The sequence below is a fragment of the Rhinolophus sinicus genome, linkage group LG07 (assembly GCF_036562045.2).
Source record: "Rhinolophus sinicus isolate RSC01 linkage group LG07, ASM3656204v1, whole genome shotgun sequence".
Classification (NCBI taxonomy): Eukaryota; Metazoa; Chordata; class Mammalia; order Chiroptera; family Rhinolophidae; genus Rhinolophus; species Rhinolophus sinicus.
The window spans coordinates 81,346,066-81,363,944 of NC_133757.1; the positions used below are offsets into that span (position 1 = coordinate 81,346,066).

Below are 17,879 nucleotides of genomic sequence, written 5' to 3' on the forward strand. Positions count from 1 at the left end.
GCTTTACATTGGCAGTTGCAGCAGGGTCCTGGCTCACGGTGTGCGCTGGGGAGGGAGAGCGTGGTGTTTCCAGATGGGAACACTAAGGTGCAGGCCAGGCCACCAACCACTTCCACTTACCCTTCTGGCTACCCCAGTATGGACAGACCTATGACACCCCCCAGGCTGTTCTGCATACATGTGAGCCCTAAATCCTGCCTGGGAGCCCCTCCAAAGCTAGAAGGGTAGCAGCTCCGTCAGATGGGCTGCCTGACACTGTCTTGTGGTCTGACACCCGCCCCAGCCACACATCCTGAACCCCATCCTGAGCCAGCTTGCCCATAGATTAGGAGGAACACAAAGGTGAGATGGCAAGTGTAAACTCAGCCACAAATAACTCAGTCCTGAGACTAGAAAAGGACAAAAGGTTCTATGAGTGAGAAGACATGGCTGTGCCTCAGGGCCCCATTGATTCAGGGCTGTTCCAAGCAGCTCAGGAAGGTTATTTCTGTCAGGGATCCCAGTCAAGCAAATAGAAGACCTTTGCTGCAGGTGGACACGGAGGCTGCATCTCCCCCCAGGCCAGGTGCTTCACCCCATGATGGCTAGGGGAGTGCCAGGCGTCCGTGGGGAAGATGACATGACCCTTGAACAACACAGCTTATTCGTGCAGTTGAAAATCCACACAGCTTTTGACTCCCCCAAAACTACTAAATAGCCTACTGTTGACTGGGAACCTTACTGATAATTGATGAACACATTTTGTATGGTGTGTGTGTATATATATATATATATCATACTATATTCTTACAATAAACTAGAGGAAAGAAAATTAAAATTGGGGCAGCCAGTTAGCTCAGTTGGTTAGAACACGGTGTTCTTAACAAGGTTGCCGGTTTGAGCCCCACATGGGCCACTGTGAGCTGGGCCCTCCACAACTAGATTGAAACAACTTGACTTGGAGTTGATGGGTCCTGGGAAACACTTAAAATTTTTTAAAAAAAATAATAAAAATCATAAAAGTACATTTACAGTATTAGAAATAAATACATGTATAAATGGACCAGCACAATTCAAACCTGTGTTCATGGGTCAACTGTACTGCAATGTACACGGTGACGGGTATGTTTCAGTAAGTAAGACCAGCCCCTTGGAGTCCTGAAGTCCAGCTTCAGAGGCAAGAAAGTAGGGGTTTTGAGGGCCAATAGCATTGCCAACAAAAATCCAGGGTGACTGCCCCATCCAACTCCCAGAAACATCTTTTAACCCCAGGAAAGCTTAGAACTAAGTGTAGAATGGATCAAGAGAACCCAACACCATAGCTTTCATGGTTTCACATGAAGAATCTATGTATTTGGTCCCTTTTTGCGATTTTTTGACATACCGATGTAATGCAATGACATCCTCATGACACAGCACTTGACAACGTGTACATGAGTGAATGAGATGCATGGTTCCCAAACATTTCGGATGATAATCTAAGGTTCACTGCGCAAGTTTACTTGGCTTACAGGAATCATTTCGTACTGAGGAAGGCTCTATGGCAAAGCCCTTAGATTTACAAATGCTGCTTGTTAAGAGTGATGCATCACAGAGGGAATGAGGGACCAGGTGTACAGTGGAATCCTGCCTTACTTAGAAGCCCCTCAGGTGACCACTGAGTTCCATGGCTCCAGAAGTTACCTACCTTGGGCACAACAGGCAGAAGGTAAGTAGGCTGAACTTCAAAAACTCAAGAATTGGCGTTTGGAATTTTCAATGGTAATAAATTTATCAGTCATGAAAACCAATAAATAAACCGGAAGTCTTTTCTGCACCCAATATTAACCAATGAAATCACTAACAGTGTACACATGTGTGTGCGCGCACACACACACACCCCTTAGCCATAGTGAGTGCAAACACGGGGGTTAGAATTCGAGTTCCCACTCGGGGTACCCACAAGTTTCGAATCAACCACACCATATGATACAAATATGTATAAAAAAGGCTGGGATTTTATTTCCAAGTTGGCACATGAAGGCACAGGGGCAAATAAATGGCTTTGGGGCACTGGAAATAGAAATGGGGCAGGGTGTGTCTGAGGGCCCCCTACCTCCACTACCCCTTAAGCGCACTTGAGACAAGACCAGTGGCGAGGGATCTGGCCCATAGCCCTGAGGGTGCCACTGGCTCTGGATGAGAGTCTTGGGACAGCTCCCCAGGCATGACCCCCTCCTCCCAGAGGGCAGGGCCCTGCCAGTTCCCCCAGCACGAGGGATCAGCCCCCTGGGGAGGGCCGGGGTCAGAGAGAGAAGAGCAGGATGAGAACCAGGAGAAGCACCCCCAGCAGCACCACAATGGCACACCACTGTCGGCGGTCTGGGGGTGAGAGGGTCAGAAGTCATGGGGGAGGCGGTGGCACCACCCACACCCCACGCCACCCACTCCCCGAATCGCCTCCCCCAGGGGACTCACCACTCGTCATGTGGGATACTTTTGCCATCTTCCTGAGGACCCCATCCATCCGGGACTGGGTGTGGTCCATCTCATGAGCAAAGGCATCCAGCATGCTGCCAAGACCAGGATGGCGTCAGTCCCCAAAGGGTTCCCCTGTGCAGCCAGCCTCAGGCTTCCATCCCACCCCAGGGGTGCTGGCCTCACATGCCCTGCTCATCCAGCTCCTCCCCAACGCGGCCGGACATGTGTTTTAGAACCCGGATGCTGCCAGACACCATTTCCAGCTGTTGGTCCTGTTGGTCCATGATCAGCTGCAGTTTGGAGGCAAGGAACTGCTGTTGGCAGGGAGCCCTGAGCTGTCTGCAGGCTCCTCCAGACCATGGCCTTGACTACCCAGACAAACCTGCTGTGTGGCCTGCTGCTCCTCAATGTAGCGAGAGGTGGCCGAGACCACACTGGCATCCAGCAGGTCACTGGATGACTTCTGGGCAGCTGGCTTGCCTGTCAGCATCTGGCAGGGGCACAGACCACAAGTTCAGGCAGAGACGCCCAATCACCACGGAGCCAGACACAGGTTTGTGGCAAATCTAGGCAATGGTCAGTCAGTAAGGGAGTCTCTGAAGTGGGATGGCCTGGGTTCCCCAGACTCACCACTTACTAGCAAGGTAACCCCAAGGCCACATCACTTGACTTCCCTGTGTATCAGTTTCTCCATCTGTAAAATGGGAAGCTCTATAATCCCTGTTTCCTGAGGTTGGAATGAGGAAATGAATTAATTAACCAAGTGCATTTATGAATTTGGGCTCTAATCCTCTAGGCACTGCTACAGGACTCCAAGCTGGTGAGGGCCTCAGCACTCCCACCCTCCCAGGCCCCATGACGGGATGGGGAGAGACTGGTTGTTTCACAGCATTCAAAGAATGGACACACAACACAGAGGGGAAAGGTGTACAGAGAGGCAGTAGGGAGTGTGCCCACAAAAGGCATAAGCAGGTGCACACACAGGTAAGCACACCCACAGAGGGAAATGGTGTGCACAAGGCAGACAGGAAACACTTGAGAAGCCAAGTTCACATGCTCAGATGGGTCAGGTGCATACCAGAGAAAAAAAGGTAGGCTGGAAACATGTGCTGGAAACAGTAATACAGAGAGCAAAAAACAGACATCAGGTACACAGACATCAACCACCTACTCTGGGAAACCAGTAAAGACTCCCAGAAGAAGACTGAAGGGAGTATACACACAGTGAAAGTCAAGTGTGCACACTGAAAGCAGGCAGGTAGACTGCCAGGAGAACACACAGAAAGGATGGGTACTGACACATAAGGTACAGATGTACACTCGTTTCCAGGAGACAGGCAAACACACACACAGACACAGAGGTCAGGCTTGCATTCAAAGGGGAGGGTCACCCTAAAAAACCGGGTGAGGATGTGGGCTCTGGATGTCTTACCTCTCTGTTATTCCTCTCCATGAAGGCTATGGCTGCGGGACTGACCATATGGTCCTTCATTTCCTGGGGGTAAGGACAGCATCAGAAAGTAAAGACTCCCTCACCTCTCCATCCTCACTCCTTCGGAACCTCGTCTCACCTGGACTGCCTCCCGCATCCGCTCCACGAACACCTTCCTCTCCTGCAGGTCCCCAGTTGGGAGCTTGAACTTGCCTGGGTTGGCTTCCACTATACGTAGGCCGGGAGTCAAAAGTCAAGGCCAATGCCAGACACAACCCTCTCCTCTGACTCAAAGCCCTCAACCCTTCCCTGGTGTCCAGCCTCCCAGCTCCCCCTGCCACCGCAATGGGCTCTCCCAGGCCGCCCTTCAACCCGCGAGGATATCGATAGTCTCCTCCAGGTCCTCGAGGTCCCACTCAATGCTGCGCAGGCCATTCCGCAGCTCATTGGTCGTCCAGTCCAACTCCTCGCGTCCGACCGCGGCGCCCTCCTGCAGGAGTTCGCACCAGCGCTGGTACAGCCCGCGGGCAGTGTTCACCGCCTTCTGCACCTCGCTGCAGGCAGGGGCACAGCGGGTGTCTGAGGGCAGGCGGGCCTCCAGCGGCTGCACCCCCAAACGAGTGGGTTAAGGGGACCCCCACACACACATCCCTCTACGTAACCCTCCCACTCAGCCACTGGACGATCCTAACTCGCGCACCCCGACAGCCGAGCCGGAACCGCCAGGCACGCTGCGGCGGGTACCCGGGCACTGGCTGGCTGGGGCCCGAGCACCCTCTGCCCTCCCCCATCTCTGTCACTCACCCTCGGACTACAAAAAACGGGTCTTCGAGAGACATGTCAGTCCACCCACGGCTGGAGGCCGAGCCCCCTCCCCTCTCGGCCTTGCTAGCTGGTTCCCTCCCAGCGGGGCAGACCGCGCCGCCACCCCCGCCCCCGTCACGTGACCCATGACACCATCGAGAAAGACCGCCAGTGGAGAAAGAGAGGCCTCGGAGGCCGGAAGTGCAGAACTTCCGCCCTCTCTGTGGCCATCATGGTTGTGGGCAAATATGGCTTCCTGTACGCACGCCCCGCCCCTTCGCGTCTCCGTACTTCACCGCCCTCAGCAGTGCTCTAGTTCTGTCCGTTGGGGTTTGGGTCCGATCTCGGAATATCTGGATTCGAGCCACAGCCCCTCGAATTGTTGCTGCTCAACCTATTTTCCTTCTGGGCAATGTAAATAATAACAGCCTCCCTGAAATCAAACGAGATTGTGACTGGGCTCGTTCGATTCGTAGATCCTCTTAACGGACTCCCTGAGTCTGCACCCGAATCCTATCCTGGGAGATCTTCCCAGCCCAGGGGTCGAGAATGGCAGGTTTCGAATGGGGTGGGGGAGGAGAGGTGGTCGTCCTTACCTTCCCACGGGGCGGGGTGAGGCGCGGGCATTCTGTGGGAGTTCTGCTGGACTCTCCCTTTTTCCTGCGAAGGAGGGGCGCCTCGAGGTTGACTTGGGACGGCGTGGTGGTTAGTAGGAGTCCCGGAGATGCTTCTGGGGGTGGGGTCTTACTGGGTGCGAGCCTGGGGGTCGCGGGAGCGGATGTGATGGTGGCTCTGAGGACTGCCTCCAGGGGAGTCCTCTGTGCATGGGGTCTCCATCTGGGGAGGGGCCAGGAATGTCTGGGAGGGATTCATAGGGTCTCTGTCACACGGGCGTCCTGTGTGGGGTCTTCGGGAAAGCACTTTTTTGGGGGATACGGAGAAGCTATCGCCTCAGTGAGGTCCTGCACTCCCTCTGGAGGATGGGCGGGAGGTCTGGAAAAGTCCTCGGAGGGTCGCCCCCGTGTATGTCAGAGTCGCTGTGTGGGATCTCAGCCCCTGAGCTGGGGATGTTCTGGAGCCTCCGCGGACGGAATGGGGACGTTCTCAGCAGGTCGTCGCTGGATATGGCAGGAAGGATCGCTGAAAGGGGACAGTTTTTGGAGAAGTCTTTTAAAGGGGAATAATTGAGTATCCATGTGCGGAGGGAGGGACCTGAGCGTTCTCCAAGGATGCATACGAGAATCAGTTTTGGGAGGAGCAGGAATACCGGGGAGAGGGTCTTGTAGGGAGAAATAACTGTGGGGTCTCCGTGTGGGGACAGGGATGAACCTGTCTCACCCTAGTGCTGGCAAGGTCTTTATGTAGGGTCTCTGGGAGATGGCGTCAGTAGGAGCCCTGAGGTCGCCCCTACCCGCAGGTTGCTGGGCATACCTGGAGGGGCGTCACGCCTCCCAGGCCTCCCTGGAAGAAAGTGGAACCTTCCTCTCCCTCCCTGCCTACCCTGCTGGAAGCCGGTCCGGAAGCCGGGGACTCTTGCCTGCTCTAGCTGCCGGGAGAGGGAAGGGTTGTGACTGGAGGCCCAGACCCCACCCACGCACTCCCGGAAGAAGTCCTCTACTACCAGTACCGAGATCCCGGCCCCTGTCCTTATAGGGGCAGCCGGAAGCCGCTCGCGCGCCTGTCCTACGTCATTACTTCCGAATTTAGTCCAGGACGTCGCGCTGACCCAGTGGCGGGAAGTTTCTGCGCGCCAGCCCGGTAGGCGGAGCCTCCGCTTAAAGGGTCCGCGCCACTACTACATGGAGCCATGCAAACAATTTCGCATTTTTTTTGGAGGAACTTGAAATAGGATTTCTCGGAACGATAGCTCGTAGTGGAGGGTGAAGCCTATGTTTTCTATCTGCTCTATCTCTGCTTTGCTCAGTTTTCAGCCCCGCCTCCTGGGTTGCAGAGGCGGAGCACGGCCGCGTCGTTTTGCGGGGAGGCAGCCGCGTGTTCACCCGGACTTTCGTGCGGCCGGGTTCTCCGCCTTGCGAGCGCCAAGCCCACCCGTGGAGCTTGTGCCGAAGGAAACGGGGAATGATCAGTGTGCGGAGTGTAGAGATGGCAGCCCAGGCTGCGTTCATGTCTACAGGCGTCCGCCGTCCGTGGAAAGGGCAGCTTTGCCCCTGGAGTCAGCCATCGCTGTCCACTTCCTTATCACCTACGGAGAAAGGGAGTGAAGAGGCCTGGCGGACTCTAGAGAATGAGCTGAAGGCCCCAGTGGCTCCCTTTCACCGCAATAGCCCATTTATTCGTTTAGCAAACATTGGACGAGTCACTCTGCCTCGGTTTCCCCACGTGAAGAAATCAGGTATAACTACCCTCAGCGGAGTGGAGGGTATCAATGAGATATTTATGAAAGGAAAACCTTTAACAGCTTCTGGCACGTAGTAACCGCTTAATAAGCGTTGGCATCGTTATTGATTCAAAAAACACTGAGACGCCTGGAACTGTGCCCACGGGGATGTATGTCTGGAACCTATGTCTTGCCGGGTGCTAAGGGAAACTGGCCACCTATGACCTACTGGGGCCTGCGAACTCTAGTAAGTGGGTGGGATTTCCTCCCTTGGGCCTGCACGCGGGCGCATTGGGGTGGGGGCTGAGAAAGTAGACCACCCCAAGAGCTCCTTGTGAACTGGGCAACGCTCCCTCCTTTTCAGGGTTCTCGTTCCTTTCCTCCGCCGGGTATTTTCCACCCTGTGGCTTTAAGGCGTCTCTGGCCCCGGCGCTGTGGAAAGCCCGGATGCCGCGCTCTGATTGGGCGGGGCGTCTCCGTGACGTTACTCCGAGTACAAAAGGGTCCGGGTAGCGGGTCCCCGGGTTTAGCGTCCTAGCAGCGTTACGGCGGCGTAGGTTGGTGTGCAGAGAGAGGCGTGCGTGAGCGCGTAGGCTGTAGTGCACCTGTTCCTTGTACTGAGAGTCCCCGCCGCCCTCGCCGTCGAGTCGCCATGGAGGTGCAGAAGGAAGCGCAACGCATCATGACCCTGTCGGTGTGGAAGATGTACCATTCGCGCATGCAGCGCGGGGGCCTGCGGCTGCACCGAAGTCTGCAGCTGTCGCTGGTCATGCGGAGCGCCCGGGAGCTCTACCTCTCCGCCAAAGTGGAAGCCCACGAGCAGACCGAGGTGCCCTCGCTGCCCGCCCGCTCCCCAGATCCTCGCCTGCACCCGCTACGGGAAGCTCAAGCCGCAGCCGAGGCAGCGTCCCCCGACGGTGAGCAGCCCTGCTCGGAGCCCATGGACACGCAGGAGGCGCCAAGAGCCGAGGAAACTCCTGCCCGCTGTGCCCCGCATCCTGCCAAAGTCAGCCGCAAGCGGCGGAGCAGCAGCCTGAGCGACGGCGGGGACGCCGGACTGGTTCCGAGCAAGAAAGCCCGTCTAGAAGAGGAAGCGGAGGAAGGGGCGTCTTCGGAGGTCCCCGATCGCCTGCAGCCCCCTCCCGCGCAAGCGGAGGGCGCCTTCCCCAACCTGGCGCGTGTCTTACAGAGGCGCTTCTCAGGCCTTCTGAACTGCAGCCCCGCCGCCTCCCCGACGGTGTCACCACCCGCGTGTGAGGGGAAGCCGGCCTGTCGTCCGGCGGACAATATGCTAAACGTGCTCGTGCGGGCTGTGGTGGCCTTTTGAGGGGCCCCAAGCGGCGCTGCCGGAGCCCAGTGCCCCGGCCGAACCGTCAGCGAGAATTCGCAGACCCGAGGTCAGGCTACCCCCGCGGGAGCGCCCGCGGAAACGGTGGAGAAGAGCCGCCGCCCAGGCTGCTGAAAGGCCGGGAGAGGGACTCTGCCGCCGGGGAGCCGTCGCCACCCGTGTGGCGCGGCGGCGCCGAGGTGCCTGAGCCGGGGGCGCGGGCGCCTTCTGCCGAGACCTGCCGCGCCCATAGGTGCTGTCTTAACCGACAGGGACGTGGCCTTTCCGTCTCCTTCTGGGACTGGGAGAGGGAGGCTTGATTCTTGCAACTCCTCAGGGTCGGACTTTATTTTTTACTGGGGCTGTGCCGCCCTTTCAAGGTTTTTCTATAGTTGATGTTCACGTTCCCAACTCAGCATTCCAGGCAGTCGTCCCCCTCCGGTGACATACTTATGCAAGCGATCATCGTTGCGTCATGGGGCAGTCGTGGGTAGTTTCCTGTTGCCTTGCGTGGGTGTGGGGCCTGGGAGGAGGGCCTGGGGTGTGGACCGCGGTGGGGAATGGGAGGAGGGCGGCCTGAGTCACTTCGCCCTCACATCCTGCGCCCCTGCGCCTTCTTTTGGGGCGGGGGGAGCTGATCTGATTTCAGGTTAAAATTGTTTTAATTTGGTGTGTTCGAGGACAGGATGATGTTCAGTCTCCAGCGTGACCCTCCCTCAGACACACGGACACAAACCACAATCTTGGTCTGAATCACAAAACTGGGGGGAGGGGATTGCAAAGCGCTGTAAGGCTGAGCTGGGGCCAGTTGCTGGTGAGACTGGGCCAATTTGGGGAGGGGTAGATTATAGCCAGGACGTTCTAAGGGACTGTTTATTTACTCTGGTGGATTCTGTTTAACTCCGTCTATCTGGACTTTTGCTAGAGACGCCAGATAGGAAAATAAAGACCATCTGAATAAAAAGTCTGCTGTCTTGTTTTCTTCCGTAGTGGGGGAGGGGCAGGGTTAAGGGGTCAGAAGCTGGCGGCGACTTGCAGGGGCCTCACAAACCGGTCTGACTGGCTCTCACATGGGCAGAGTGGGCGGGAGGGGGCTGGGCTCCGTTCTCTCAGCCGGAGCATTTACACGCTGGGCGCCAGGGTTCTCCGCCTCCTGAAGCCCCCCACACTTGCGGATTCCTTAGCGATTCCCCTACAAGTCTAGCGAGGAAGAGAGCTTCCCAATGCAGACGTTTGGTGGGGGATTCTGCTGGGGACAGTGCCCCAAGCGTAGTTGAGGAGCCACGCCTCCTTGGGAGACTTGAAGGATCGCACTGAATTCGCTTTGGCGGAGGTCTCATGGCCCCCAGAGAAGGTGAGCTTTGGAGCTCCTTTTACGCCCTGTTCCAATCTCTGGCGGTGTAATTGTGTGGCTGAGACTGGGAGGTAAGCTCCCAGGCTCAGTTTCCTCATCTATGGAGTGGGCTTTCAAACATGTTCCCACGAGGAGACTAGGTTTAGAAATGCCCGTGGGAGCCCTTTTTTGCTTTGGCCCCCACCCCAGCTCCAGGTTAGCCACTCCAGGGGAGAGAATCCTCATACTTTACCCAATATAGACCCAAGAGAGGGACTGTTAGGAGGACAAAGGAGCCGCAGGTGTGGGAAGTGAGGGAGCGAGTGACTCCGGGAAAGCGCCCGCCCGGCCCCCAGACCGCTGGCTCCGCCACTGCGCGCCTCCTCCGCCCCCGGGGACCTGATCCCTGGGCCGGAGGGTGAAAGGAGGAGGGGCGGGCCCGCCCCAGGACGCCCGCCCCCAGCTCCCTCCTGCCCAGTTCACCCCACCCCCCGCCTTCCTCCCTCCCTCTGGGTCCTCCGGGGGAATCTAGCACAGCTTGCCTCCACAGCCGCCTGATTCCTTACCGGGAAACATGAGAGACTTAGCACCACCCACTCGGGGACCTTACCCAGAACTCCCCAGTGAGACGTAGGGGGACTGCAACCCCACTCTCTTAGCGGTAGCTCAATGAGCTCGCGTGGGAGCAACTCCCCCGCAAACTTGGCCTGGCCCAGGGAAGTCCCCGGCGGCTGGCGAGGGGGCCTCACTGCGCATCCTGTCGCAGGAACCGTGGGGCCCTTCCTTCCGCGGGAAGCTACTTGGCCGACTCCCGCCCCCGCCTGGAAGTTCCGGTGGCGGCCACCGGAGCTAAGGCCTGGAGATGACACGGTGAGAGACCGACCAGCAACCCCCTACAGACATGCCCTTAAGATATACCCTTCCCCGAGACCCCTTTTCACCCATCAGAATAGGCAAAATCGAAAACTTGTCACAACAACCGACACTGACGGGGCCTGGAGTTTTCAGGCCATTATATAGCCCTCGGTTATTGGGACAGGCCCTCTGGGGGGTAATCGATTGGACAATAGCTGTGAAAACTAAAGATGTCACATATCCTGTGTTCAGCCGATTCACCAGGGAATCAGCAGGAGGTTCCAGAAGGGTGTTCATGACAATGTTGGCACAGATTTGAAACAACCTACATACCCATCCAATGGGACTGGTCTGGTAGAATGTGGCCTATCCATGGCTCCTGCTCCCCTTCCCCCCTCCCCTACCCCTCCCCTTAGAGGTTAAAGGCCGAAGCCTGACAGATCTACATGCTCTGGCAACTGAGATAACTCAGAACCATGACCCTGGGTGGCAAAGGCCAGTGCAGAAGTTATGAGTTAAAGGAGCACAGATTCCTGAGCCAGATAGCCAGATTCCTGTGCAATTTTTAGCAAGTTACTTCACCTCTCTGGGCTTGTTTCCTGGCTATAAATTTTGGAATATAATAGTCCCTACCTCTTAGGTTCATTGTGAAGATTAAACAAGATAGTACATGTAAAATGACAACAGTGCTGGCCATTTAAAAGCACATACAACACTACAATTTATGTGTGTGTGTGTGTGTGTGTGTGTGTATGTGTGTGTGTATATATATATACACACACATATATATACATATGCATGCAGATGCTGTGCTAAGTCCAGAGAGATGGAAAAACAGCCCCCCACTCCCACCCCTCCAGTAGTTCAATGTGAACAAGGGTCTGCCTCCCCTACCAGCTCTAGAGTTTGGCCAAATGGTAACAGTTTGACAGTTGATTTTTTTTTCTCCTTTAGGTCCTACACTCATAGTTTCCTCTCACCTTACCAGTGACCCCTGCCTCAGGCCCTGGGCCTCTCTCTGTACAGTTGCACCTGGCGGCCTCATTCAGATTTAGGGCTCTAAATGCCATCTCTGTGCTAACTCTCCAATTTGGTTCTCCATCCCAGTCTCCTTGGGGTCTAAGGTATTTCAAGCCAAACAGGACCCAAAGAGAATTCTTGCTGTTTCCTGCCAGCCTTCCAATTGAGGAATCCTCTTTGAATCCCTTTTTCTTCTTCTCTCACACTCCATCCAGTCACAGGGGCTATTGACTTGACCTACCATCTCACTCCAAGCTTTTCCCTTTCCTCCATCACCTCTTATCTGGATTAGAGCAGCAGTTTCCTCCCTGCCCTTGACCCCCACAATCTATTCTACACAGCAGTTGCACTGATCTTATAAAACACAAACTGGATTTTTGCACTTGCTATTCCTTCTGCTGGCAATGCTCTTTTCCCAGAAATGCCACCTCCTTGGGGAGGCCCTTCTTTGGCTATCTGATCTAAAATAGCATCCCACTCACCACTCAACTTAGCCTTCCTTAGAGTACTGCTCACTAGCTGAAAGGGTATATTTATATTCTATTTAGCATTTGTGCCCCCATTCAAATGTCAATTCCTTGAATGAATGCTCAGCCCAGGTCTGAATGAGTGAATGAGGTTGTCTGGGGTAAGCAGGTGCTAAGTGCTTAATATTTATTATCTCATTTAATTGATGGCTTCCCATGGCTCTTAGAATAGAATTTCCCAAACTTCACACAGTTGAGGGTCAGAATTTTTATCAGATCTGCATAACAACTGTATTATTATTAATCTAATTTTTAAAACTTAACCTACTGTTTAAGCACTCACTATACTTAGAAGGAAACAGTTCATAAAAGTTACCATGAAAATGATATACTGTCATAAGATCCTGCTGAAACAGTAGCCAAGTGTGAGGTTCCAGACAGCTTTCTTAGTTACAAAGGAAGATTAGCAAGGTTAAAGACACAGTGTTGCCAAAGGAGGAAGACTACTCATATATCCTTAAGTCAGACTAGCTTGGACTGAAAACTGAAAAGGGAGAGACTGAGAAATGCATTCCTTGTTATTTAAATAACATTGAATCACTTTGCCCACTGTCCCAGAGTTAGGAAAATTCTGCTTCTGAAAGAGGGACAACAACCCTAAGACTGTCCTGCAGGACCTGGGCCCAGCCAATCTCTGGCCTAGTCTTGCATCACCCTCTCGCCACTGACCTGCTTTTTGTTCTTCATACTTCCGCAATCTCCCAGCCACAGGTGCCTTTGTATGTAAGCTCTCCAAGAGTGCTTTTCCCTCCCTATTCACCTACTTGAGTCAGCTCAGCTTAAGGGCAAATCATCAGGGAAGTGTTCCCTCTCCACCCATACTTTGGTCCAAGATTCCTACATTTATTGACACTCAGATCAAGAGCTACTTTATTTGTAATATTTATCACAACTGCAATTTTACATGTTTCTGAATTTGTCTCCTCTTCTAGCTTGTGGCCTCCAAAAGGACAGAGACGAGTCTACCAGGTGCTTGCTACTTGCTTTTTGTGAATGATTTCTTTGCAACTTCCTTTTAAGATAGGTCCTTCTAACGTCCATTTTTTACATTCCGGGAAACTGAGGCCCAGAGAAGCTCACCCTGCCAACAGCCAAGTAGGGGACAGCTCTAGTCATTTCCTCCATTCTGAGAGTCCCTCCCCTTCTCCACTGTGCGGGGGCCCAAGGGACAGGCGTCCCAGTCCTAGGTGAGCCTCGGCTGAGCTTGGAGAGGGCCGGGCCACAGGTCGGGACCACCCCAGGAGTAGCACCCAGACCGGTTTACCCGGTTCCAGGAGCCTGGGCAAGGTGCCCGCCGGAGGAGGGAAGACGCTGGCCTTGGCCTAGCTGCCAGCTCCGCAGGGCGGGAACTTGATCTCCGCCAGGAAATTTAAGTCTCAGGAGGGGCGCTCGGGGTGGAACGTAGTGAGTGTCAGTCACAGGAAGGGCGGGTCATTCAAATTAACCCCGCCCCCACTCTGCCAGAACTCCCAGGGTAGTCGGTGTCGCCCCCAAACCGTTCCCTTCCGGATTCCACCCAGACCCTCAGCGCTTGGCAGCCCCCGTAACCCTCCGCGTGCCCCACGAGTGCAGGGGCGGGGCTTTAGGGGCCGGCAGGGAGGCGGAAGCCCTGCTGCGGGCGTCTGGGGATAGAGGTCGACTCGGAATCAGGAAAAAGGCGGAAAAAGCGGAAGGAAAATGGGGATTGCCAGAGTTTGAAGCTCACACGACCAGCCCTTGGCGTGGAGGCTGCTGAAACGCCCCCATATGTGTCCAGGGGAACCCAGAGCCCCCACATCTATGCTCAGGCGAGCCCAGGACCCCCATAACAGTGTTCAGTGGAGAACAGGTCCATATACCTGTGCCCAGTGTGTCCAGGGAGCACAGACGGCCCCCACATGTGTTCAGGGTTGCTATGAGGGCATTTTATATCTGTTTACGGAAGTTCAGCCTAGGGCGTTATTAATTCCACCCACCTCTGTGTTAAGGGGAGCTTAGGGCTCCCCGAATTTGCTGGAAAGCTGAGCTCCTCCACCTGCACATTCAGGCTTGGCTCCTCTCCTGACCCTTATGGATGGAGCTCCTCTCAGCAGAAATCTTGCTTCCTTCCAGCCTGCTGGGCCATGGGACCCAGATCAAACATCCCGCTCCTCCCCAAGCACATTCTCAACTGTCAGTTAAGAAATCATCTCAGCATTAATGTCTACCCCCCACTCTCCCTCCTGCATCTAGGCAGCTCTTGGCCCCCCCCCCACCCCCCCGGGTTCCTGCCTTCCCTGCTTGCCACCCAGTTGGCACCAATTAATTTCCTCCTCAGCCTGTCCATCCACATCTGTTTGGCAGCTGCTTGCCTTCACCCTGTCCACCCCCCAGGGTCTCCCAGGGAATTGTTAGCAGCTCTCCTCTGTGTCCCCCAAATACATGCTGCCCTGCCAAAGCACATGCCACCCCCCCTCCTGGAGTCTTCTAAACTGAAGCCTACAGGACAAGGAAGAGAGAAGATCTGAAATCAGGTGGAGAAGGGAAGAAGAGGTGGGGTGTGAAACTTTCTAACCCAGAGATGCTGAGGGATGGGGGTGTAGAGGGGGGGAATTGGGTGGAGGGAGGCAGGAGCTTAAGTTGTAACTAAAGGCTCTAGATCGAACCCCTCTGGCTTCCAGATGGGAACTGTGGGGGAGGGCTGCCTCCCCCCAAGGGTGGCACACCTCAGCCTCCCCTTCCTTGGAAACCCCCAGAGACATAGCGGTGACATCTGTGCCCCAGCCCTTGCTCACAAGTTTCCTTTTCCTGTGCTTGCCCTCCCGACAGGCTGGCCTTAAGCCTGGAGACACTAGCCTAGCCCTTTTGAAGGGGCTCCCCAGAGGGTCTTCCTGAATGAGGGGGAGGAGGCCAGCTGGAGAACAATGGGCTTCTGTGGTTGCAGGGCGCCAGGCGCTTCCTGTTAACCCTTTCCTGGAGGTGTAGCTGCAGGGAGCACCTCCAAGGGACGAGGGGCATGAGAGGATTGACGAAACAAGCCAATACACAGCATCTTTTCTGTTCCAGGTGCTTGCAGAAGTGATCGGAAACGGTGAGGTAGAAGCAGACCTTGGCCTGCCAGGGCCTGGTTCTTTTCCTCTCCGTGGCTGAAGGTTGTGCAGCCAGGGGACCGGGCATCACTCCAGGGAGAGCCTCTGTCATGCGGGGTCTCTGGTCCCGCTCCCCGCACAAGAACGCAGGATATCGTGAGGCCAAAAAGGAACACCAACGGAGCCATGGATAGGGGGCTCATACCACTATATCGATGGCGGCTGGGTTGGAGACACAGGAAGCAGAAGCCACAATCTGCCGTCTGCTTCTCTGCCAACCAACCTACCAACGTAGCTACGGCAGTTATATCAGTGGCTAATAGCTAACCAGTAACAGCTGATGGCTAACTAGTCACAGCTGATGGCCATCTCTACCCAGGCCACCACCTTTCCACGTGAGGCCGAGAGCCTGGAAACTGCTCTCTGGGACTCTGTCCCCACAGCCTCTATGCTAAACTCTAAGAAATCCCAGGGTCTCTGGACTGGGCTGGGCTGGAGGACCCAAGCATCCTAGGTGAATGCAAGGCATAGCTATGTCTGCCAACACTGTCCTCGCTGCTCTCCCCGGTTAGCCAGGGGTCATGCCCCCTGAGTTTCCTCGCTGTTCTGGGGTTCAGTTTTCCCTCAGTTTGGGAAGTTCTCTCAAGGGCCTGACAGGAGCACCGGGCGATCCTAAGGGGCTGGAGGGAGCCAAGCAGGAGTCTTGGAAACGCTTTGCTCCTCCTTGGAGCCCTGGGGAGACAGTGTGGGGAATTAGCGGCTGTGTTAATTAAGGCTTCATGCAAAGTCCCCTCTGTTGACAGAGCCACCCTGAGAAGCCCTCAGAAGATTCCGGAAGTCTTCAAAGGCCCCTGGAGACTCAGCATCCGGTTAGTGACAGACCTGATGACACGCCCTCTTCTAAGAAGAGATGACAGGTGTAGAGCTTGTATTCATTTAGTTAACCTTCCTCCAAGCCTGGGTCAGAATTAAAGCAGGCACTTTCACTAGCCCCATTTTACAGATGAAGGAATTGAGGCACAGAACAAATGTACTTCTAATAAAACAAAGTCCATTGTTTTTTTTTCTTTCCTAGATTTGGGGGCAAGAGGAGGGGTGGGTAGGGACCTTTGTCCAGACCAGCAGACCTCGCTTATATATACCTAGTAAGTAATCTCCAGTTCACAAATAAGCGCTGAGGTCTCTCTGCCACCAATGGGCAGTCTCTCTCTCTCTCTCTCTCTCTCTCTCTCTCTCTCTCTCTCTCCTGCCCCCCCTCTCCCTTTATCCCTCCCCTCCCAAATCGGCTGAGTGCTCACCAAGTTCATCCACCAGGTTCCTCCTCTTTAGCTTTTTCAGACCGACTTGCTGGGTGACTCAGCCATCTTTTCTCCCCTTTTCTCAGGTGAAAACATCCCCAGGGGCCAATTTGTGCATGCTCCACCCAGGGCCTTGATAAGGACAAAGTTTTTTGTTTTTATTTATTTTTTTGTGATCCTTATTTACTGAGCAAAATCAAATTGCTAGACTGGAAAGGCTGCTGGGGAGCCCTCTATCTGGTGTTTGGAACAGGAAATGGCTCAGTGTTTCACCCTTTAGACCTGAGGGCAGGCGGGGAGGCCCATTGGAGGCTGCCTGCCCAGTCTGGGGCATGCTAGAGGCCAGAGGGGCCTGGGCCTCAGCCCAGTAGCTGGGACCCAAGCTTCATTGGGCTCTGGGCCAACCTACTGCCAACTAGCCTCCACCTGAGACCTCCTCCCTTGCTTTGGCCCACCCTTCCGGAAACTTATCCTGGCTTCTTGCCACCAGGAAGCCCAAAGCAATCCTGCAGTTAACTCACTGCCAGGTCCCTGGAGGCTAAGCAGTGAGACTCAGCGTGAGGTGAGGATGGGGACCCTCTCCCCATCAGACTCAAGTCTGCTGCACTGTGTCCCATGTATTCCCCAGCTGTCCTCCTAAGCCCTACAGATGCTGCCTTATAAACAAATACTGGAATTTTCAAAATGCTGTCATGTTGTTTGGGACAAAGCATTCCCTTTCAAGAGGGGTGAACCAGTCACAGACGGGCTGTGAGAAGGAGCCTTAGGACCAGCCTTCCTTTCAAGCTGGGGGTGGGGTTCTTCCCTTTCCCAGTTGGAGGTGAGGGTTATGCAGACAGGGGACTAGGCATGGCTCCGGGGAGAGCCTCTTTGCTGAACTCTAAGAAATCCCAGGGTCTCTGGACTGGGCCGGGCTGGGGGACCCTTCCCTGCTGGAGGGTCAGAGGCCACAGAGGAGGGAGTATGCAGGGGAGGGCCCTTGGGGACTTTGCAGTCAGCTGCTCATCTCTGTCTCCCAATGCAGCCTGGGTGTCCTCATGTCCCCTTTGCCTCCTTCCTTACTCCATACGCTTGTCCCTCTTTCTCATGACTCTCTGGTCATTCGTGGGAACAGGGTGCATACCTATTGCTCAACCTCCTAGTGGTTACACTATGACTAAAGCCAGCCTGGTTCCTGAAGGCTGGAGCCAGTGTCCACCACGTGTGGACCTGGGTTTCTGGTCAGACCAGACAGGCGGGTGGGCTTGACCTCAGCATCCTGGGCTGAGTCGAGGCCTATCCGGTTACACACACACACACACTCACACACATGGTTCCCAGGAAACTCTACCCCACCCTCCGAAGCAGTGAAGTTCCCTCTGATTGTTCTGGATTACCCGAGTGTACCTGTCCCCTGCTCTTGGACCTTGGTGACTTCCCCTCCTTGCCACCACTCTACATGTGCTAGAAAACTAGGGGA

General features: G+C 55.0%; 2 protein-coding genes and 1 long non-coding RNA gene across 4 annotated transcripts; 2 read left to right on the forward strand and 1 right to left on the reverse strand.

Annotated features, from left to right (window-relative positions):
* Window positions 1–1,956: 1,956 nt before the first annotated feature.
* STX10 (syntaxin 10) lies at window positions 1,957–4,833 on the reverse strand. 2 transcript variants are annotated; one of them, XM_019746235.2, is made up of 8 exons: window positions 4,676–4,833; window positions 4,256–4,425; window positions 4,011–4,105; window positions 3,872–3,934; window positions 2,822–2,929; window positions 2,627–2,729; window positions 2,437–2,531; window positions 1,957–2,340 (listed from the first exon to the last, which is right to left on the reverse strand). In XM_019746235.2, exons 1-7 carry the CDS (start codon window positions 4,708–4,710, stop codon window positions 2,443–2,445), a joined length of 663 nt encoding a protein of 220 aa, XP_019601794.1. In that variant the 5' UTR covers window positions 4,711–4,833; the 3' UTR covers window positions 1,957–2,340; window positions 2,437–2,442. The 2 variants fall into 2 exon arrangements, with proteins under 2 accessions (XP_019601794.1, XP_019601793.1); XM_019746234.2 differs by having other exon boundaries at window positions 2,623–2,729.
* A 1,638-nt stretch (window positions 4,834–6,471) lies between these two features.
* IER2 (immediate early response 2) lies at window positions 6,472–9,304 on the forward strand. The gene has a single exon (XM_019746237.2). The coding sequence runs from the start codon at window positions 7,666–7,668 to the stop codon at window positions 8,338–8,340; it is 675 nt and encodes a 224-aa protein (XP_019601796.2). The 5' UTR covers window positions 6,472–7,665; the 3' UTR covers window positions 8,341–9,304.
* An 871-nt stretch (window positions 9,305–10,175) lies between these two features.
* On the forward strand, window positions 10,176–16,181 carry LOC109454950 (uncharacterized). The gene is made up of 3 exons (XR_012498083.1): window positions 10,176–10,543; window positions 13,008–13,044; window positions 15,100–16,181. It is a non-coding gene; the product is annotated as an uncharacterized LOC109454950 (long non-coding RNA).
* Window positions 16,182–17,879: the final 1,698 nt, after the last annotated feature.

Excerpts from the sequence above, each read along its gene's own strand:
- IER2 (XM_019746237.2), top strand. The coding sequence starts at position 7,666 with ATGGAGGTGCAGAAGGAAGCGCAACGCATCATGACCCTGTCGGTGTGG.
- STX10 (XM_019746234.2), bottom strand. The coding sequence starts at position 4,710 with ATGTCTCTCGAAGACCCGTTTTTTGTAGTCCGAGG. Across the intron at positions 2,930-3,871 it reads TGGAGAGGAATAACAGAGAG|ATGCTGACAGGCAAGCCAGC; the intron begins GTAAGACATCCA and ends TGCCCCTGCCAG. Across the intron at positions 2,532-2,622 it reads GAGCTGGATGAGCAGGGCAT|CATGCTGGATGCCTTTGCTC; the intron begins GTGAGGCCAGCA and ends TGGTCTTGGCAG.